Source organism: Natrix helvetica (assembly GCF_964273705.1).
Source record: "Natrix helvetica genome assembly, chromosome: 8".
In the NCBI taxonomy this organism is placed as follows: Eukaryota; Metazoa; Chordata; class Lepidosauria; order Squamata; family Natricidae; genus Natrix; species Natrix helvetica.
The window spans coordinates 6,110,909-6,134,150 of NC_138559.1; the positions used below are offsets into that span (position 1 = coordinate 6,110,909).

At 47.3% G+C, this 23,242-nt stretch overlaps 1 protein-coding gene across 1 annotated transcript in view; it reads left to right on the top strand.

The window, feature by feature from the left end:
- The window catches only part of FAM178B (family with sequence similarity 178 member B), a 276,725-nt gene extending 254,899 nt beyond the window's left edge, over positions 1-21,826 (top strand). Inside the window, exons 16-18 of the mRNA XM_081960741.1 lie at positions 9,343-9,420; positions 13,496-13,663; positions 21,427-21,826. Coding sequence (XP_081816867.1) covers positions 9,343-9,420; positions 13,496-13,660 — 243 coding nt within the window. The 3' untranslated portion in view covers positions 13,661-13,663; positions 21,427-21,826. The remainder of the gene's footprint in view (positions 1-9,342; positions 9,421-13,495; positions 13,664-21,426) is intronic.
- Positions 21,827-23,242: the final 1,416 nt, after the last annotated feature.

The following is a 23,242-nucleotide window of genomic DNA, read 5'->3' on the forward strand; positions in this document are numbered from 1 at the left end:
TGAAAGTTTGGAGGGAACCTTATAAGCAAACACCTCTAAGTTTTTGTTTTGATTCTGAAAGCACAAAGCAAACCTCCAGTTCAGAAGTTCACAGTGGAGAATAGATGCTCAATATGGAAGCCGTACAGGACAAAATATGTAATTCTGATATGCTTTTTTTTTTCCTTAACGGGATCCTAGTGTTGTGGCCCACCAGCAGAGCTGGCAGCAGATTCAGGCAGTGAGAAGGTTGAGGAGGAACCTGGGCCAGTCCTGGAGTCTGGGGAAGGCTCTGACGAGGGCTCTGTGTCGGAGGCAAACAGGGGGCCAAGGCTGTATGCCAGTTATCAGCTGCCTTCAGAGTCAGACATCAGTGAGGCAGACGAACAGCTGGAGCCTGTTCCCAGTGTGCGCATGTGCAGAGTTGCCAGGCGAAGGGAATAGCTAAAGAACAGGGGTCGACTTGGGAGTAAGGCCACCGGTGGACGATGAATGTCCCCTCCCAGAGGAAAGAAAAGAGGAGAGAAAGGAGAGTGGAGTTTGCAGGAGACCATGAGTTCGCTTAATTGTTTCGTGACTCTCCGAGACTCCTTGCGAAGTTTTGCAGAGATCGGCCTGGCAGCTCTCCAAGCCAGATAAGGTCTGTGACTGTAAATCCTCCCTTGAAAGACTTCGCTAGATGTGAATGAACAGAATTCACAGCAAATTAACAAAAGGGGTTTTTTCTGGGACCAGGAGTTTGCTTCCTGCTCTTGGGAAGCCTCGGTCAGAACACCTAGCTAGGCAAAAAAAGCTGAGAAAACAGAGTTTACATCATCATATTATTATTTGTGGTGCACACACACAAATGGCACAGTGGCCTAGAGGTGAAGATGCTCGCCTCCTACTCTGAAGGTTGAGAGTTCAATCCTAGGCAGAAGACAATGTTTCTCTATCAGGGCACAAGGAGAAAATATCTGCTGCGAACTCCATGGAGGCATCAGGAAGGGCATTCGGCCAGCAAACGCTCAGCTCCATTCAACTGCCCTGACTCCATCCTGAACAAAAGGGATCAGAAATTCTGGGAGTTGAAGTCCACATGTCATAAAATTGCCATAGTTGCCCACCCTTTACTGTTAAGGTCAGTTGAAATAGGATCCTGGCCAAGAAAACGTATTCCTCAAAAAATACCTTTCAAGTGGAAATCCCTCGGCCTTTAAAAATGACCCCACATATCTCATTCACTGCTTCAAATTTGTGAAATCTAGCTCAGTCATTCAGTTGTTACAGCCACTAGGAAGGGGGGAAGTGAAGGGTTGGCTGATTAATAAGCACTTGTCTCACTAGCTGACGGGAATCTCTCGAGGCCGCGGCCCGGCGCTGATAAAATGGATCAGACTTACTGTAAAGATTGGACACTACATCAAAACCCACTTTGAGCAAAGCTGTTCAGGCAGGGTCGCCTTCACCTGCATCGCGAAAGGACATCGAAATTGATTTGCGCCTCCCCGAACCGAGGCTGATGGATTTGGAACCTCATTAGACCAGTGCTTCTCAATTATTTTCTGTCATGCCCCCCCTAGGAAGAAGAAAACATTTCGCGCCCCCCCCCCCGCGCGACTGTAAATAGTATAATTTGTCTATAAAATTGTTATAAGTACACCTCTGCATAACATAGCACACCGGTCTTTCCTCGTCTCCCACCGTAGTCACATGCTTCCTTTCCTCTTTCCCTCTTACTTGTCTATCCTTCCTTCCACCCTCCCTTCCTCCTTCTCTTCCTTCCTGCCTCCCTTCCAGTTCCCTCCTTCCTCTTTCCCCCTGCCTGCCTGCCTTCTTTCCTCTTTCCCTATCCTCCTATCCTTCCTTTCTCCCTCCCTCCTTCCCTGCCTCCCTTCCAGTTCCATTCTTCCCTCCTTCCTTCTGCCTCCTTCCTGCCTGCTTGCCTTCTTTCCTCTTTCCCTCTTGCTTGTCTATCCTTCCTTCCACCCTCCCTTCCTCCTTCCCTTCCTTCCTGCCTCCCTTCCAGTTCCCTCCTTCCTCTTTCCCCCTGCCTGCCTGCCTTCTTTCCTCTTTTCCTATCCTCCTATCCTTCCTTTCTCCCTCCCTCCTTCCCTGCCTCCCTTCCAGTTCCATTCTTCCCTCCTTCCTTCTGCCTCCTTCCTGCCTGCTTGCCTTCTTTCCTCTTTCCCTCTTGCTTGTCTATCCTTACTCCCTCCTCCCTTTCTTCCCTCCCTCCCTGCCAGCAGCTCCTCCAGCATCCCAGCTGGAAGCAGCAGCACAACAGTCGCCGTTACCAGGGGCGAAGGGGTGGCGGTGGCAAGATCGGGCGACCGCCGCCCCTTTGTCCCTTCCCCAACAGCGGCTGTTGCGCTTCCGCTTCCAGACGGAATGCTGGCGGTGGAGCTGCTGGCGGGGAGGCGAGCTACCTGCATAAAGACGCCGCCGAGGGCATGGCAGAATATATCCCGGCTTGAAGTGGCAGCGCTGGGGACTGCTCAGAGACTCATCAGAGCCGCGGGCTGGAGCTGTGCAAAAAGTCTGCTTGGGCTGGGGGGGGGGAGGGAGGGAAGCCTGGGACAGCCATGCTTCCCTCCCTCCCACCCCCGCCCGAGCAAGCTTCTTGCACAGCTCCAGCCCGCGGCTCCAATGAAAATCCACAGCCCGAAGTGCTGCCACTTCCAGGCGGGATATATTATGCCTCGCCCACGCCGCCGCCGTTGCACCCAGATGGAAAGGGAGCCTTCGCGCCCCCCTTTACGGAGCCTCGCGCCCCCCCAGGGGGGCGCGCCTCACTATTTGAGAACCGCTGCATTAGACCAACCTGGAAAGCGGGGAATGAAGGGAGACCTTTCTTTTAATTACCAAGTAGGGTCCATCCCTCCCAGCCACATGCAGCCATCCAGAAAGGCTATCTCCCCTTCCCCAGCTCTGCATAAATTAGAAAGGGAATAAATGGCTTAATGTCAGGATATTTTACATACCTGGCAAACATACACATGAAAGGATTATAAATGCCAACCCCCACTCTCGGCTCTGCAAATTTCTACCCAGAATTGGAGATAGCGGGGGTGGGGGAAAATGATTTTGCATTTGGGAAGTTTCTGCAAGATCGCGTTCCTACCTACCTCAGCAATTAAATAGTTAGTTAGTTAGTTAGTTAGTTAGTTAGTTAGTTAGTTCGTTCGTTCGTTCGTTCGTTCGTTCGTTCGTTCCAGTGGTGGGATTCAGCCAGTTCGCACCTATTCGGTGGAACCAGTTGTCAACTTTCCAAGCAGTTCAGAGAACCGGTTGTTGGAAGAAATCTCATTTTGGTTTTTTTTCCCACTTTACAGGGCTAATCCTGTAAGGAAGGCAGGAAGGAAACATTCTGGTGTTGTTTTTAGCCTCATCTTTATTGCCCTGCTTACAGAAACTGCCTCTCCGGTTAACCCTTATTACATTGTAACAGCTAAGGCCTGAGTGATGTTGAGTTGGCCATGACCACATGGTCACATGACCATAGAGCCACACCTACCCAGCTGGTCATTAGGGCAGAGAACCGGTTGTTAAATTATTTGAATCCCACCACTGGTTCATTCGTTCGTTCGTTCGTTCATTTGTTTGTTAGTTAGTTTGTCAAACATGTAGATAGCAGGTATAAGTATGAAAATGGACATGGACACAATGGGTACGAATAAATGGGAACAGTAGGACAGGGACGGTAGGCATGCTGGTGCGCTTATGCATGTCCCCTTACAGACCTTAGGAAAGGGGTGAGGTCCACGCTAGACAGTTTAAGGTTAAAGTTATGGGGTTTTGAGGATGTAACAACGGAGTCGGGTAGAGCATTCCAGGCATTGACCACTCTGTGGCTGAAGTCATATTTTCTGCAATCGAGTTTGGAGCGGTTTACCTTGAGTTTGTATTGATTGTTTGCCCGCGTATTATTGAGGTTGAAGCTGAAGGAGGCATTGACTGGTAGGATGTTGTAGCAGATAATTTTGTGTACTACGTTTAGGTCAGACCGTAGGCGGCACAGTTCCAGGTAGTCCAAGCCCAAAATTTGGAGCCTGGTGGCAGAAGGGATTCAGACGAGAGCCAAAATAAGTCCACTGAATAATGAAAACATATAACAACATCGCTAATATCGTACTATAGTATATAGTACAGTATTGGCAATATTAGCAGAACTCAAAAGCTACGTCTGTCTATCTACCACGTACCTACGAATGTATCTGGCAACCTTTTCTACCTGTCTCAGGTTTTACACACACACACACTTACTTGACAAGAGTGTAGGAGATAATAAACTGGCTGAGCCCGAGGGAAGAGTCAAACGCATCTTTAGTCATGAGTCCTTTCGCGCCCACAAGAGATTTAAAAATCCAGCCCACCTTGAATTCCTTTCCCTCTTATCTCCCGCTCATTTCCCTTGGCCGCTAGTTGTTCAGATTCTTGTTGAGAGCTTAAACTTGCAATAAATCTATACTTCTGTTTGGACTGTCTGGATCTCCTGATTTTTCTGGCTCTTGACAAAGAATATGAAATGGTCAGTACCACAGGATGGGGTGTTTTACAGCAAAGGCGAATAACCACTTTCTCATGTGTAGAATTCAAACTACTTTATTGTTCCCTGCCTATTTCACAGGAATCTTCCCAGGCTGGCAGCTTTTGCCTGGAAAAAGCTAGAAAAGGCTCAAAGCACTGGGGGGGGGGGGGGATGTTTTGATCACATGAGCATGGGGTGCTGCAATGATTGTAACTGAAAAATGGTCATGTCACTTTTTCAGTGCCGTTGTAACTGAATGGTCACCAAATGAACAGTTACAAAGTTGAGAACTAATGATATGTACAAATTGAACAGAACTCACCTAGAAATCAGCAATGTGTTCTTCCATGAAGTCTTCAAATGTGCTCAGATCAGGGAACAAAGGGCAGTTAATACATAGCTGTTGTCCGTGTGTCACTACAATCACCAAGAGCAGAAGCCAACGGAGACCCCAATTTATTCCGAGGGTCTCTTGGTCTTGTTGTATTCATGCGCAGTCCACTAAATGATTTCCATGCTTCCTAGCTTCTGTCAGGCTGAGGTACCAACTCGTCCGTTTGTCCCATCCAGTGATGGTTCTTTGCGGCTTTTCATAGATCCACTGGGCTTTCAAATTCTTCAACTCTTCTGCCGACATCCAAAACAAGAGATTATCCTGACCAGTGATGGCATTCAAACATTTTTACTACTGGTTCTTGGTGGGCGTGGCTTGGTGGGCATGGCAGGGGAAGTCCCCATTCCCTCCCCACTCCTGGGGGAAGGCTACTGCAAAAACCCCATTCCCTTCCCACCCCACTATCCTGCTTTCCAGCTCCGTTCTCCTGTGCAGGGCAACAAAAGAAGATCGGAGTCTCCAGCTGATCAGATGGGACTCAGGAGGCAGGGAATAGATGGGGGGGGGGGGGGACAGCCAGAGGTAGTATTTGCCGGTTCTCCCAACTACTCAAAATTTCCGCTACCGGTTCGCTAAAACCAGTCAGAACCAGCTGAATACCAGAACCAGCTGATTCCTGACCCAGTAGAACTAGTCCAGTTGCAATACCTTTGTTTCTGGTGTGAAACTTAGAAAACATCTTCCACCCTTCTCTCCCCCATTTTATAGCCTCATATTTTTCCCCCCTCCCACCAATTACATTGCTGGGCATCGTTCCATTTTCTCCCCTATGAAATATTCGGTTGTTTTATACTCAATTAGGTATAATATTTACTCCTTCGCTCCTCGGTAAATTTTTATTAAATACTCGTGTCTACCACCACCTAGCATTTGCCAGGAAGTGCTCTAAGTTAATGAGCCAAGATTTTGCTCGAATTTTTATTTATTTATTTTTTTAAAAAAATAGGACTATAGATGTTCCAGCTTGTTCCCAAGAAGCTCATACAATCGCCTGCCAGCCGGATAATTAAAATCCTTTAACTGAAAGATATGAAAACAACAGGTAGAAGAACCTTGAGTCATATATGGTGTCCAGGGTAGTAGATAAGCAGGAGCCAAAGATATATTTAGTTCTGCGGCTCTTCGTTTTGGAACAAGGAAACTCTCTGGGTGGCCCTAAACCAGCCACTTTCTCTTGGCATCTCATTCTAATTTGCACCCTCTAATTTCCACTGAAGGAATAATTTATACTGTACTAACTGAGGTGCTCCTGACCTCTTGTATTAAAGGATATTGACTGGGTAATATTGACCGGCTCTGAGAACTGTGGGAATTGATATCCTAAAGTGGCTGAAATTGAGAAACACAGTCTCTTTCTCTCATTTCCTTCCTTCCTTCCTTCCTTCCTTCCTTCCTTCCTTCCTTCTTTCTTTCTTTCTTTCTTTCTTTCTTTCTCTCCCTTCCCTTTTCCTCTCCTTTCTTCTCTTCCCTTTCTGTCTCCTTCCTTCTTTCTTTCTCTCTTCCCTTTCTCCTTCCTCTTTTCCTTCTCTTCCTTCTCTCTCACTGTCTTGATATTTCATTCTCTGTAAAAAGTGTGTGTGTGTGTGTGTGCGCGCGTGTAATTAAATATAAATTTTCCAGAGAATGAAACATACATATATACATACATATACTTGTATAGCAGGGGTGGGTTTCACTTATTTTTACAACCGGTTCATCGCGCACATGCTTGCTTTGTGCATGTGCATTGTGCACCTTCCACATATGGACCTGGTCTTACATGCATACACTTTGCTCACGTGCGCGCATTCCACACATGTGCCGGCTTCAAAAACGTGGCTAAAAAGGGCCCCATCGAGCTCGCAATCGCTGCTACTGGTTCGCCCGAACCGGCTGAATACCAACTCTGATGTATAGATATACATATACCGGTATATACACACACACACAAACACAAACACACAGCGGTATATATTTAAAAGAAAGAGAAACACCAACCTCGAAATACCCAGTTTGTGAATGGCTATAAAGCTGTTGACAGCAAGTGTTAATTTTTGTTCCACTCCATTGGAAAAAAAATATATTCTTTCTTCATGTCTGAACTGAACACTTAGGATCTGGGATAGTCTTCTTGGGGATTAGAGCTAACATGCGTAGGGATGATTAAAATTAAAAACTGGTCTGTTGAGAAATGGTTCATGATTCAGCCCAGGATGATGTTAAAGTTTGTGTGCAAGAAAGTCGGTGGGGACCATAAACCGTGCCCACACATCCCTTGGACTACCAGGCTGTGAACATTATCTAGAACTAGCTGGATGCCCGTGCTTCGTGACGAAAGTATGTGATCGGGTTATGCAGGAGAAATCCAGTTCACAATGCGTTGGCTTGGTGGTGGCCGGTGATTGAAACACATAAGGGAATATTGCTCCCGCCAGCTTGAGTACGGAAGCAGTTTCAAAGGTGGAAGGTGTAGACATTTTGTTGAGGTACCAATGTTTAGTACTGTAAGGAGCCCCAGACGGCTCCTGAGTGAAGGAGTGGAACGTCTGCCAGTTTGAACTGAGGTAACGGAATGTGAGGCAACTGACTGTTGGAACAGAGTTCTTTTCAGTTGGGGAGGGGGAGTAGAACTCCTTAGCATCAGAGCATGCTCATTACTGTATACGAAATGCTAATGATACGATGGTCATTTCGAAAAATCCTTTCTTAGCGAGCAACTAGAAGCCACGAGGAACATACGTACCAAATTTCAAGTTTGTAGGCTTTACGGTTTTAGAGATTTCATGATGATTTCGTGATGAGTGGTACTTGGCTTTTGTATATATAGAAGATTCTAGCCTGTTTCAGACAACACACATAAAAACACACTTCCTGTCATCTAGACCAGTTAGTCATTGTTTGGGCCTAGAGTGTTTTGGCGCTCCTCTTATCTGCCTAGCATTTTCTACCATTTTTAATTATTATTTGATTTTTTTTCTCTTCAGAATGAAGTTATTCATCTGCATAGAGGTACAATGTGTGCAGTCATGAAATCCTGTTCAATAAAGAATAAATGCATGCCAGAATGCTATTCAAGGCTTCCCCTTATCTATCTTGTTTTTGGGCAACATGGCTTCAGTTGAACCTGCCTAGATTTGGGAAGCTAAGCAAGGTCAGGCCAGGCCAGGCCTTGGATGGGGGGAGGGGTGTGTGCCAGGAAATCTTTGGGTGGGAGGCCAGGTTGGATAACTGCAAAGGCAGGTCCCTTTTATGCTGCTGACAAGAACGTTGTCTGTTTGTGTCCATGAAGTTATCAGAAGTGGAGTCTGATTTGAGAACATCTTGACCTTGCTCTCAGAAACATATGTTTTGCATAAATTCAACAATTAAAAGCTAGGCAGAATCTGTTACTGATGTATATTAGCTTTTCATCCCAGCTTAATCAAGGTCCTTGTGCTTCTGCTTCCTATTTTCCCCACAGCCACCACAACAACCCAGTGAGGTGGGCTTGGCTGAGAGAGAAGTCCGTGTTAGTCAGTCCCATGACTCTTCTGCCCCTGGGGTCATTCTTGAGTGGTGCCAGCCAAATCACATCTCCAAATCTTGGATTCGGGATGAGCTGTCCTCACCCTCAGGCTCTCCAAATAGATGGGATCACACACAGCTCGTCGGATTAGTCTAAAATGGGATTGAGTAGTCCAGTGATGTCTGGTCCTCCATTATTTTGATCTATTTTTAACTTTTAAAAAGTTTTTTATTAGATAAACATTAAAAATATTGGACATAGTGCAACATTTCTGGCATAAACATTTCCATCTGGTGTTTGGATCTTACAACAGTTACATCTTATATCCATTACATGGGTATGTGTAGTCAGTCAGATTACCTGTCCATTGATCCTTTCTTTTATATAATTACTAACCATACAAATACATATCCAATTCCTACCTATCACACAATCTTAATACCATATTTTCCAATCCTTAACTTGTTTTTCTGTTCCGACCTTTCTCCCTCATTTCTAACCATCGGTACCGTTTGTCCCAGATTTCGTGATATTCCGTCTCACCCTCGTCTTTGAGCTCTAGAGTCAGTCTGTCTATTTCTGCACATGTCAGTATCTTATTTATTATTTCTTGTTCTGAGGGAGTCTCTTTATTTTGCCATTTTTGTGCAAAAACCAGGCCTTTTTTTGCTTCATGCTCCTGAGAATCCTAGGTCAGAACACTGATGTGATGCCATCCAGAAGAAGTGGGCCAAGTGGTTGCCAACCAACTGGTATTCCATTTTCTCCTCCTGCGGTCAAAGGATGGCTGGGAAGAGTAGAACCGAAGATGTTGGGTGTCAGAAATGAGATATGGAGGACTTGCTCCGTCTCTTTAGCTTAGAGGATCGTTGGGAGGGTTGGACCACTGATTACCCCAAAAGGGAAGGAGACACGAAGTCTGCAGAAACATCTGCCTTTCTGCTTAACTGATCTTTTTCTCTCTTTCTCTTGCAGGCCTGTTACCTTTGCTACAACCTCCTGGTATTAGCCAACGTGGTTGTGGGAACCAAGCCTGCATCTCCAAAAGAGCAGGTAAGATGGGGACTAGGGGTCAGGACCAGCAGGAAAACTAGCTTCAGAAAATGGAGGGAGGTATGCAGTGGAGTACCCCAAGGCTCTGTTTTGGGCCCAGTACTCTTCAACATCTTCATCAATGATTTGGATGAGGGAATAAATGGGGAACTCCTCAAATTTGCAGATGACACCAAGCTGGCAGGAATAGCCAACACTCCAGAAGATAGGCTTAAGATACAGAAGGATCTTGACAAACTTGAACATTGGGCACTATCTAATAAAATGAAACTCAATGGTGAAAAGAGGAAGGTTCTACATTTAGGCAACAAAAACGGAATGCACAGGTACAGTATAGGTGATACCTTGCTCAATAGTAGTAATTGTGAGAGGAATCTTGGAGTCCTAGTGGGCAACCATTTAAATATGAGCCATCCATGTGCAGCAACTTCCAAAAAAGCCAACCCAGTTCTAGGCTACATAAACAGAGGGATAGAAGCAAGATCACGTGAAGTGTTAATACCACTTTATAAGGCCTTGGTAAGGCCACAGTTGGAATACGGCATTCAGTTTTGGTCACCGCAATGTAGAAAAGATGCGGAGACTCTAGAAAGAGTGCAGAGAAGAGCAACAAAGAGGATTAGGGGACTGGAGACTAAAACATATCAAGAACGGTTTCAGGAATTGGGCATGGCTAGTTCGATGAAAAGAAGGACCAAGGGAGACATGACAGCAGTGTTCCAATATCTCAGGGGCTGCCCCAAAGAAGAGGGAGTCAAACTATTCTCCAAAGCACCTGAGGGTAGAACAAGAAGCAATGGGTGGAAACTAATCAAGGAGAGAAGCAACTTAGAATGGGAGAGAAATTTCCTGACAGGGAGAACAATTAATCAGTGGAACAGAAATTGCCTCCAGAAGCTGTGAATGCCTCAACACTGGAAGTCTTTAAGAAGATGTTGGATAGCCATTTGTCTGAAACGCTATAGGGTTTCCTGCCTAGGCAGGGGGTTGTACTAGAAGACCTCCAAGGGCCCTTCCAACTCTGCTATTGTAAAAATAAAAGGTTGTGTTCAGAGCAACCTTAGACAGCAAATCTTATGTTAGGAAAATATATGTATATACAGTTCCATATATTGGAATAATGTGTACACGCGGTGTCTGACATTTAGCCTGGCAGCTGCTCAATTTTGCGGGGAGCATAAATTTCCCTTCCACAGCTCCACTGGAGCCAGATTGCTTGTACAACTCGCTGAAGTGCAGAAGTGCAGAAATGCTGGCTCAGGGCATCTGGGGGTCTGGGGGAAGGTGCAAAATTGATGTGGAGTTGTAGTTGGCAATTAAGGACTAAGAGGCGCTTAACGGAGGGCTCTCGCAGGAAACGCCAGTCTAGACTTGAACAGGGCTGGGGCACTTGTGGCTCAGTGCACACTGGGAAGCCACAAACCAGCACCTGAGCATGTTTATGTATGCCAGGCCATTGCACGAAGGCGGAGTGTGATTTATTCGGGCTTTGCCACAACGATGGTTTATTAACATAGATTTATGGCATCTTGTGTGGACGCAGCCAAAGATAATATGACCCATGTTTCAGGAAGAAGAGTGGGGGGTAGGAAAATGCTCTTAGAATGCAGATTACAGATTAACAGAGTTGGAAGGGATCATGCAGGTCATCTAGTCCAGCCTCCTCCCCACCCAATCAGAAGACCCTATGCTATTTCTGACAGATGACAGTCCAGTCTCTTCTTGAAAGCTTGCAGGGATGAAGCTCCCACAACTTCCGAAGGCAACTTCTGTTCCATTGCTCTCTCGCATGTTTGCACCGTGACTGATTGTTGAAACAGCACTGTCTAATGGTATGCACCATCCACAGTCACAGTTGTGAGATGGAAGGCTATACAAATTTAATAAGTACAATTTTAAAAAATGAGAAAGTGAAATTGGAGGGGTCAAGAACCATGTGAGATGCAAATATGTCTGCTGTTCCCTTACTTAAGGCCTTCAAATACATTTAGCTGGGTCTGGAAAACAATAGCAATTACAATCGCAGCACAAATGTAAGTTAATTGCATGCTTAATTAAGGGTTTTGCGACTTGTCCTGTTGTGCGAGTTCAATCTAGAAAATGAGTTAATTCAGTTACTAAATCTTGCATGTTGAGTGGAGTGATGTGTATGTAACATGTAGTTTGGCTCCTCTCTACAGCTAGTAAAACCAAAGCACAAATATTTCTGCTTTGTATCGTTTCAGGATCCCATTTGGGTCAGTCATCTGGGCCAGAGGTTTGTCTTCCAAGCTCTCGGACTCATGCTGGAGCCCATCTTCAGGGAATGTCTCTCTAGCAGACACACACTCCACCAGAGAGATTCCCTCAAGGGGGGATCTACTACAACTCCAAAAACCCAGAAGACAAAACCTCTGGTCCCGGTGAGCGACCCAGACTGGATCCTGGATCCTGGAACAGTATTTTTCGGATTATAAGACGCACCTAAAGAGGAAAACAACCAAAAAAAGAGTTTTGGCCTCTGCATGTCGCATTTTCAGCCCTTTTTTGGGGGGGGGGCTTTTTTTCAGCCTTTTTTCAGCCCATTTTCAGGGCTTTTTCTACCCGTTTTCGAGGCTTTTTTTGGCCCTTTTGGGGGCTTTTTCCAGCCCATTTTTAGGCTTTTTTTGGCCCATTTTGGAGGCTTTTTGGCTTGTTTTTTAGGCTTTTTCAGCCCATTTTTGAGACTTTTTTTGGCCTGTTTTGAGGTCTTTTGGGCCCGTTTTTGAGGCTTTTTTGGCTTGTTTTTCCAAAAGAAACAGGCCGAAAAAAGCATCAAAAATGGGCTGAAGAAAGGCCTGAAAAAATGGGCATGTGGAGGCCCAAAATGGCCGGCAAGTGGACAGGGCTTTGGCAATATTCAGTCTATAAGATGCAAAGAGATTTTCACCCCCTTTTGGGAGACAAAAAAGTGCATCTTGTAATCTGAAAAATACTGTATATGTTAGATTGGGTAATGGAAACTCAGGCTAAAGGCAACAACAGCTCTTTATTGTAACAGAACAGTAAGAACAATCCAGTGAAGTTTCAGTCTGACAGCATCCCTTTTATAGGGAGCTGTCAGACCCTTCGACCAATGAGATTAAACCTCTATTCCCGCCAGAACAGAGGACCTTGGTGGAAACCATTATAACTGTAGCTTGTATCTAACAGTACATATTCGCCTTCATTTGTGTATCGTTTCACTTTGCAAGTGGGGTGCCAAACAGATGCTCCTCCCTGAGTTAAACCAGCTATGCTGGCTAGGAATTGTGGGAGTCGTAGCCTGTCACATCTAGAGGGCTCCGGTGGGAGGTGAGAGACGGGGGATGAGAGATTGTAATGGGATGTGGGAATGGCCTTGGGAGACCGGAGGAAGTGCTGCAGACATGACAAAGGCCAAACAAGTGGCAGCAGAAGAGATGAGGGCCTGGAAAACATCTCAGAAGGGACCCTCCCTAGTTTCTTAAACTATAGGAGGGGGGGTGCAGAGATATATTTTCAAATTTGCAAGATTCTGTCCATGTAACTATTTTAATGAAAAGAAGGACTAAGAGAGATATGATAGCAGTCTTCTATTAGAACAATTAATCTGTGGAACAACTTGTCTCCAGAAGTTGTGAATGCCCCAACACTGGAAGTCTTTAACAAGATGTTGGATAGCCATTTGTCTGAAATGGTATAGGGTTTCCTGCCTAGGCAGGGGGTTGGACTAGAAGACCTCCAGGGTCCCTTCCAAATCTGTTATTCTATTTATTCTCTTTCCTTATTCTATTCTATTTCCTTATTCTATTCTGTTCTATTCCATTCTATTTCCTTATTGTATTCTATTTCCTATTCTATTCTATTCTATTCTAACCTTATAATAAAGTAGAATTAGTTCATCTGGGCGGGCTTCCTATCAGGACTACCTCACCAAGCCGGCACAGATTGAGTCCTTTTCCAAACCCTGAAATGCAGCACGTTCTCTTCAGTGCCCACGTTAGCGTTGCTCCTGCCGCCTTCTCCGTCACTCCCCGATGAATTCTTAACCTGGTTCCTCTCGGCTGTTCTCCCCTTCCTCCTGCCTCCTCCCCAGGGCCACCTCCAGCAGCTCTGCCTCCATGTGCAGCAGCACATCAGCAGCAGCCTCCGCGAGGACCCCACTCTCCTCTACCGGACCAAGCTGAAGAACTTGGCTGCCCAAACCTATGTCAAGTGGCAGGAGCTGATGTCACAAGGCTGGCTCCAGTTAACTCGCTAGCAGGTAGGTTTTTTTTTTTTGGGGGGGGGGGGACACCTAGTTGGACCATGGCAGCAGTGGGGGGGGGCGTTTTCACTGTCCCCAGGCTCCAGAGGAATTGTTTGAGCCTCCGGGAGGGTGAAAACGGCTTCCCCCAGGCTCCAGAGGCTGGAAACAGGCCCCCTTTTCCAGACTTCTGGTACTTCCAGTAGCCCATTTTCCCCTCTCTCAGAGCCTCCACGTGGACCCTGCACTTAGCTCCTGGGAGGGGCATGGTGGGGTCAGCTGGTCCTTGTAACTACCGGTTCAACGAATCAGATTAAAATTAACATCCAGTTCGCCCAAAACAGTTCGAACTGGCTGAATCTCACCCCTGAGTTAGGCCCACTCCTACACACATACCCCAATGCAGCTAAACATCCTTGGGGGTGATGCAAGTGGAACCTTGAAAAAAAATGTCTCCTGTCCACCTCCTCCACACCAGTGGTGAAATTCAATTTTTTACTACCCGTTCTGTGGGCGTGGCTTGGTGGGCGTGGCTTGGTGGGTGTAGTATGGCTTGGTGGGCGTGGCAGGGGAAGGATACTACAAAATCTCCATTCCCTCCCCACTCTGGGGCCAGCCAGAGGTGGCATTTGCTGGTTCTCCCAACTACTCAAAATTTCTGCTACCAGTTCTCCAGAACCTCTCAGAACCTGCTGGATTTCACCCCTGCTCCACACCTTGAATTGCATGCAAAAAAAAAAATGCAAGGCGCAATGTTAGAGCCAGCCTGTTGTGCATTTGGGGGGAGGGAGGGCACAAAAGGCAGGAAAAGGGGAGGGGGAGAGCCCTCCCCCCCAAGCACCAGGCTAAGGAAGGTCTCTTGCACAAGCTTCCTCCCTTCCGCTGCACGGGTGAACAAGTGTCCTAATCCGAGCGTGTGTGTATGTGTGTGTGTGTGAACATATATTTGTGCTGCGTGCCATTTGGAATATATACATTCTGCTCCAGGCAACGAATATTCTGATTCAGCCTTGGAACCGAGCACAGCCCTGTGAGCTGCAGTTCCAGTTTCCAGCTGTCTTGTTGCTAATTGCACATTACACCCCACCTCCTCCCCAGCTGGTGGCAAAAAGCCCACCCTGCAGCACGTGGGACTGGGAAGGAGCAGAGCGGGCTGGCCCCGAGACCCCTGGCTGTGAGTCAGGCCGAAAAAGCCTTCGCATGGATGCTGGGCCTCAGCAGCCGGCCAAGAAACGGAAGTGTGGGCCGATGTGTGCTGTTGTGCAGCGAGACACACCCCTGCGTACTTTCCGTTCCCGCTGCCATTTGCAAAAAGCTCCTAAGGCCAGGCCGTGGCTTCATCACTTTACTCCAAGAGGAAGCATTTGAAAGCCCCCCCTTGCAACCAACCGGAACAAAATGGGTCCCAAAATGCGAGATTTGTTTTTATTTTCAGTTTTGGGGATGAGCTGAGGGGAATTGGTAGGTATTGAGGGCCTCAAACACAATCCTTTAGACCAAGCAAGAGGTGGGGGACCATGGGACTTTTCTGACGTGTGGACTTCAACTCCCAGAATTCCTGAGCTGGCTTGAAGAATTCTGGGAGTTGAAGTCCACAAGTCAGAAAAGGCCCGTGGTTTCCCACCCCTGCTTTAGAGCAGTATTCTTCAGTCTTGACATCTTTAAGATGTGTGGACTGCACTCCCAGAATTCCTGAGCCAGGAATTTTTGTGACTGGTGGACTTCAACTCCCAGAATTCCTCAGCCAGCTCAGGAATTCTGGGAGCTGAAGTCCACCAGTCACAAGGATTCCCGGCTGAGGGATTCTGTGAGTTGAAGTACACAAGTTATAAAGCCCTCTTTTATTTAGACGGCTGTGAATTATGGTCATTCACAGCCTGTAATGATTCGCAAACAGTCTGTGAAGATTCTGACAGATGTCTGCTCGAGTTTTCAGTCTTTCAGGGTAAGGCTGATAAGCACCCACCTTTATCTCCCTTGAAATCTGCCAGAGACCTAATTGCCAATTAGTTTTGCAAGGCCAAACGGAGCACAGAGTCAAACAGGACTTCTCAGAGCTTGAACCGATTAGACGAACTAATTGCTTCCTGCAAAGGTTCACATCCGTTTGCTCCTCTTTTATGTCTTATGGGAGGGCCAATCATCTCCAAGCCTTACTCCTGAGACACCCCTTTCTTCTGAATTGTTCTTGCCTCTCTGCACATGCACACACTGGGAACAGGCTCCCACTGTTCTTCTGCTTCGCTGATGTCAGACTCCGGAGGCTCCAGAGACAGCACCTAACAACCAGATGGCCCTGCCCCCCCCCTCTGTCTCCAACGCAGAGCCCTCGTCCGAGCCTTCCCCAGACTCCAGAATGGCCCATGTTCCTCCCCAACCTCCTCACTGTCCAACTCTGCTGCCAGCTCCGCAGACCACCCCAGCTACTACAGCATGTTCCTGGTCTGTGACTGAACCAGTGGGTTGAAAGGAACAAGGAAGTAGGATGCAGTTGGATCTTAGGAACAATGTCCCACTGTTGAAAGATGGAAGAAATGTGTGTGGAGGTGGCATTTATTTAATTTCGCCCCCTTCCCTGAGAGGCGGAGCATTATCTGCACCAACATTCAATATGGATTCCTGCGTCTGCCAAAAAGAGGAATTCCAACTCTTAATTATCATCCCCGATTCTACGGATCAGTGACATGAAATTTTCTTCCCAGAAGGTCTGGCCCCTATGATTTTTTTCCCCCCCGGGACCTTTTTAAAATGGGGCCGTCTTGAGAAACGATCGCGAAACCGGTGGAGTTGAATTCCTGGCTCCATTTACAATTCTTCCTCCAGGTTTTTTTACGATGCCAAAAGATCAAATCAGACAGCGTACTGTAGGTAGGATTGAGGTGGCTTATGCCGATCCTAGTTTAGCCCCTGGCCTCTTGAATTTGGGGGATTTTATTTTATATTTTTAACACGGAAAAAAAAATAGCCCTGGCTTCCAAAATTCATTTCTCCAGCAAAATACTGGAGTCAGATCAGTGGTGAAATTCAAATGTTTTTACTACCGGTTCTATGGGCATGGCTCGGTGGGCATGGCAGGAAAGGATACTGCAAAATCCCCATTCCAACCCTGGGAGGGGCTGGGTGGGGTGGGTGGGGCCAGCCAGTCTTCCAACTATGGATTTTTCGAACCAGATTTGCCCAAACCAGTCTGAATTGCAGACTACAGGAACCATTTGCAACACTCGGGTGACCCTGAGGACACAGAGAAACCTCCAAGTGGCCTCAATGACCTTCTAAAAGGATGCAGCTGTCTGCAAGGAATACAAATCCTTCCATTCCCTGTTATCCTGTCAGAGCTGAAGAAGCTTCTTGGATGAGAAGGGAAATGTCTTCAAAAGACAAAAAACAAACAAACCCAGAAAGTCCAGTTGCCTCCTGAAAAAGCACCTTTGGGTCACCTCTGCATTTCTCTTCTGTATTCCTATTGCGACTTGCTGCTTTGCAAATGATGTTTCCTCCTGTAGCTTTGCATTATTTGTGCTGCCAGCTGATTGCTGGCCATAACTAAATTATAGCGATGATAACATCCTCCACCACCCCTCCAAATAATTGGACTAATTTTTCCTGTTGGGGGAGGGGGAGAAGAGGGCGCTTTTAGTGGTTTTCAGGACTACACTTGAAACCAGGAGCTTTTAACCCTTGGATCCACAGCCACAAACACACACAAAAAAGGTCTGAAAATTATTTCCATATCCTCTCTGCTGATACCATCGTATATCTGGCCACATCTCAATGCCTATCATATTCAGGTCCCAGCTGGCCATAGACACTCACAGTGTGACTTTGTGCCCCCCCCCTCTCTCCTTCCCTCCCTCCCTCTCCCTCTCCCTGTCTCTCTCCCTCTCTCTGTCTCTCTCTCTCTCTCTCTCCCCCCCTTCCCCTTCCTTCTCCCTCCCTCTCTCTTTCTCTCCCTCTCTGTCTGTCTCCCTCCCTCCCTCTCTCTCTCCCTTTCTCTGACCACATCCCATGGACACCCCTGGCGTCAGCACGCAACCCAAGAGTTGGGTTGATGGCAGCTGTTGATAATGCAGGCTGTGAATTTCATGAGATCCCAGACGTGTAACGGCTCTTAAGAAAGGCTCCAGTGTAATCTGAAACCAGGCCCAAAGGAGGAGGAGGAGGAGGAGGAGGAGGAGGAGGAGGAGGAGGAAGAAGAAGAAGAAGAAGAAGAAGAAGAAGAAGAAGAAGAAGAAGAAGAAGAAGAAGAAGAGGAAGAAGAAGAAGAAGAAGAAGAAGAAGAAGAAGAAGAAGAAGAAGAAGAAGAAGAAGAAGAAGAAGAAGAAGAAGAAGAAGAAGAAGAAGAAGAAAGGCATTTCTCTTCTCATCCAAGCAGCTTCATCGGTTCTGATGGAGGGGAGATGGAAGGATAGATACTGACAGTTGAGATTGGATGGTGGGAGTGGGTGGAAGGATGGGTTCTGATAGGGCGGGGGAGGGGGAGATGGAAGGATCTCTCCCTGAGAGCCCTTGAGGCCACTTGGGGGTTTATCTTGCCCTCATGGTCACCTCAATCAGGGTCCAGTTGGTTGAGGAACCTCCTTGAGTTGGTGCAAGGGCTCCTTGTAACCTGGAGATAGGTGGCATCTTATCCCTCCTCCTCTCAGGTGACCCTGAAGGCACAGCCCTTCCACCCACCCACCCGTCCTATCAGAATCTATCCTTCCATCCCCCTACCATCCTATGCTTCAACACTGGAGGCTTTTAAGAAGAGAGTAGACACTCACTTATCTGAAATGGAAGAAGGGCCATGATGGCACACGTGCCACAGGTAGCATGCAGAGACATTTCTGAGGGCACGCAAGGTGTTGCCCTGTGAGCTCCAGCGTGCATGTGCATGCTGGCTAGCTGATTCTCGGCGTTGATTTTCAGCCAAAGCCTCCTGAGAGCTAAAAACTGCCCAACACGCAAAACAGAAATTGGTTTTTCTCCAGAGGGAGGAGAATGGCCCAATGGGGAACCCAGAGGTTGGAAAATGGGCTGTTTCTGGGCTCCAGAGGGCCTCTGGGGGGGCAGGGGAGACCGTTTCCACCCTCCCCAGGCTCCTAGAAAGCCGTGCGCGCATGCACGGGGCTGGTGGTGGTGGTCCCGCACAGGGGGCATGGGGGCATTAGGTTATGCAGGTGGGCATGCACACACACACGATTGCGTGTGCGCATGCTTTTGGCACCCGAGATGAAAAAGGTTCGCCAGCCACTGATAGAGGGTCTCCTTCTTGAACAGAGGGCTGGACTAGAAGGCCTCCAAGGTCCCTTCCAGCTCTATTCTGTTGCTGATCCTTCTTTTTCTCAAAGAAATGACAGTCCAGTTGCCTTCTAAACTAAAATTTAAAAAAGCAACTTTGGGGCAACCATGACCTGGATGACTGATAATCTCCACAGACACTCCCCAAAGGGATATTTAAAAGATATTGTGCTGCCCACCCCCTCACACACACACACACACACACACACACACACACACACACACACATCCTTGCCAGCACCAGAAGGAACCAGAAAGAGCCATTCCTTTGACTGCTGGTGGGCTGGAGGAAATGTTCTCCCCATCGCTTGAAAAACATGGCTGCACCCCCCAAAGAGAGGCTCACCAATAGCTTTGGGCTAATAGATTTTGGGAAAGGATCCAGCCCCTGGGATCCGGTCTCGTTCCACCTCGCATCCAGTCCATGTTACCCCCTCCATGCCCTGCTGCCAGCCTTATCTGCCACCTGACCGAGAAGCTGAGCCGTCACCAGCAGCCTTGTTCGCAAACATGATGGAAAACAGAAGCCCCCTCGGCTAACTCTATTACTCAGGAACTTACTCACCCCAGACGGAGTGTTCTGCGAGGCCTGAAGTCATGGGGGAGGGGGAGAAGGGGGGGGAGGCAGGAGGAAATGACTTCATGGTGTGGTTCTAATCAAGGGAGCTCAGACCCGTGACTGCCCCGTTCATCAGGAGCAGGGGTGGGTGGGTGAGTTGTCATTGGTCTCCTGTCTGGGTGCCTTTGGCCGGATCAGCTGAGAACGGAAAGAATCGGAAGGGCGTTGATAGGCGAAGGCGTGGCACAGGTGTCTCCCAGAATCCATGTTGCTCCTATGCCAGGGGTGTCAAACTCAAGGCCCGTGGGCCACCCTGGAAACAGCACTGGCCCCCGGTACTTCTGCCAGCCCTGCCCACGCCTACTCAGCCCCCCCCGAAGTCAAACACATCCCTGATGCAGCCCTCAATGAAATTGAGTTTGACACCCCCTGTCCTATGCCATTCCTTCAGTCGCCCTCGGCCCTGTTTTCCTGGCACGGCTTTCCAGAAGATGGAAGGGGGGGTGTTCCTTCTAAAACGACCCATCTTCGGTTCCTGGTAACTAATCTCAGGCCGGAGAGCTTGCCAACAGAAAAGGGTCTTTGCCGGGTGAGCTCAAAATTTTGGAAGCTTTGCTGGTGTCTCGTGCCCAGGAGACACCCCCACACACACTTTTCCGTGGCCAGAAAGAAGATTGCCGGAGATGTTCTGCTGATTCCAACAGATCCCCCTCCTCAATTTTAAATGGGGGGGGAGAAATTAAAGTGAAAAAAAGCTGTGAGAACAGTCACTCCAGATTCTGTTCCCCAAAATGATCCAATTTTGTAGGTCCCTGCCATATTTCCCTGAAAATAAGACAGAGTCTTATTTTCTTTTGACCCCCGAAATAAGCGCTTGGCCTTATTTTTTTTGGGGGGGGGTGTCTTATTATTTTTGAGGTCCAGGAGGCGGCAGCGTGGTCACCTCATGGCTGCTGCTGTGTTGCAATATTTTGGGGGAGGGCTTGTTTTAGCGCCCTCAAAAGCCCCGATTTGGCTTATTATCCGGGGAGGTCATTTTCGGGGAAATAGAGTATCAACATCCCCCACCCACACCCACCAGTGCATCCCAGTAGCGGGCTCTGGTTTTTTTCACCAGGCCTTGCCCCTTGCATCCTCTTCCTGTGCCATGTGCTTTCCCAGCACCAATGGCGTCAAGCCATTCAGCGAATACGCAGACTATATGTTCCATCTCTCAAAATAGGCGACCCGCCAGGCCTCCCTGCGTGGGAGTTCTTGCCATCTGTCCTGGAAAGCAATCTCCACTTTTTCACTTTCCAGGACGCGCTGGCAGGTGCTGAGGAAGGGGGGAAGAAAGTCACTCTGCACGCACTCAGGGGAGTTGTCGCTGTTTGTGCCAGCGAGATGTCCCCTCCCCCCGTGTGTCTGTTGGCAGGGAGGGCCTGTTAAGGTGCGTAGGTGTGGCACTGCCAGCTCAGTGGAAAGAGAAAGGGTTTTGCCTTATTTTGCACCTCCCCTGGTCATGTCATCCCATATTTATTCCTCTTTGGGTTTTTTTAGAAAAAAGTTTTTTGTTTTTGTTTCTCATACATACATTCACAAATATAAGTTCTCATAGATATTGTCAATATTATGTGTTATCTTTTATCATTTATAATTCAATTCTTCCCCTAAAAATTTAATCAAGATTGCTTTCCTGGCATCCCATGTATCCATCTTATTTTACTTTATTTCTTCTTCCCTCTTCTATCCCTTCTTCTCTCCTTTCTTTTTCCTTTTCTCCTTTCTCTTTTATTCTTCCCTTTCCTCTCCCCCACTTCTCCCCTCTTCCTCCCCTTCCTGACCTCTCTCCTACTCTTACCACTCCTCCCTTTCTTCCTCTCCTTTACTCTTTCTTCTTTCCCTCTCAGATTTATTCCTAAAGTTGTTTTTTTTTATCCCTTGCCTTTTCTTCCCCTTTTAGGCCAAGATTGATGAGCTATAATAAGACTTCCTGGGGAATGAAAGGTCTTTTGGCAGAAGGGACAGCATCTCAGAACTCGGAAAAGGATTTAGGGGGGATGAAGTGGGGACCATCCAGCCACCCTCACCCCCTCACAGCCTCCAACCACAACCGAGTTCTTTCATTCCCCCCTCCCTCTCCTTCCTCATAAACTTCCTCAGCCTTTCCTCCATGTGTCTCTTATGAGGCACATCATTTCTCCCAGGGCTAAGCCCACCCTGTTTACTGTTTACTGTTTTCTTTACACCCTCTTGTGCCTTTAAGGCCCACCTGTTTTCAAAACAAGAAACCCACGGAAGGAATAACAGCCCCTCTTCCGCCTAAGGAGAGGTTAAAATAAAATGTCATTTTTGATGGATAAGCTTTCTCTCTTCCTGGCTATTTTCTGGCGTTGTTCTTCTGAATCTATGGTGGTCTTTCATGGATGTAGAATTCCCAGTAGGTGCGGAGGGGAGATGCTAGTTGCAACATCTTCTCAGATTGGTCCTCCATGGAGAAAATTGCCAGGAGAAATCACAGGAAGTTAAGGGCATAGAAGAGCAACCAAGATGATGGAGACTAAAATGTATGAAGAACGGTTGCAGAAACTGGGCATGGCTAGTCTAGTGAAGAGAAGGACCAGGGGAGACATAATAGCATCTTCTGATATTTGATGAGCTGCCATAGTGAGGAGGGGCTCAAGCTATTTTCCAAAGTCTTAAAGCCTTAGTAAGACACACCTAGAATTCTGCATCCAGTTTTGGTCACCACACTATAAAAAAGATGTTGAGACTCTAGAAAGAGTGCAGAGAAGAGCAACCAGGATGATGAGGAGACTGGAGGCTAAAACATACGATGAACAGTTGCAGGAACTGGGCATGGCTGGTCTAGGGAAGAGAAGGACCAGGGGAGACATGAGAGTAATCTTCCAATATTTGAGGGGCTGCCACAGAGAGGAGGGGGGGCAAGCTATTTTCCAAAGCACCCAAAGGCCAGACAAGGAACAATGGATGGAAACTGAACAAGAGGAGATTCCACCTGGAACTAAGGAGGAATTTTCTGACAGAACAATCAACCCATGGAACAGAAGTTTCCTTTGAAAGTTGTGGGAGCTTCAGCACTGGAAGCTTTCAAGAAGATACTGGACTGCCATCTGTCAGAAATGGTGCAGGGTCTCCTGCTTGGGCAGGGGGTTGGTACCTTCCAACTCTGTTGATCTAACTTAATCTTAATGACCATCAATTGACCTGGATTGCACTCGTAAAATGGCTCATTTTATGACCTTTTATTTGCAATGGTCGTTAAATAATGCTGTAGTTGTTTAGTGAACGCCATTGGTCAATAACTGGACCTGTTTTTAGCCAATGGGCTTTTTTTTTGCCACAAACTAGAAAGTAAAGGCTGTTTTCAACAAAAAAAAAAAGGAAAATAATGTGCCCTGGATGCTACAAGCTGCCATAAACGGTTACCAAGCACCGAAAACACAACCGCATAATGCTGGGGGAGGGTGACCATCAGAACTTTGAATCCAGGTCATAAGTAGCTCTGGGTGGCCCAGGGTAACTACGAATAGTCACTAAGCGACCGATTGTAAGTCATGCATCTACAGGTAGTCCTCGACTTACGACCGCAATTGAGCCCGACATTTCTGTTGCTAACTGAAACATTTTGTTAAGTGATTTTGTCCCCATTTTACAACTTGTATGGGCATCACACACACACACACACACACACTGGGTGTGGTCTTTCGCATCCTGGCATAAATCCCAATCTGCAACTCGACTGGCTGCACAGAGAG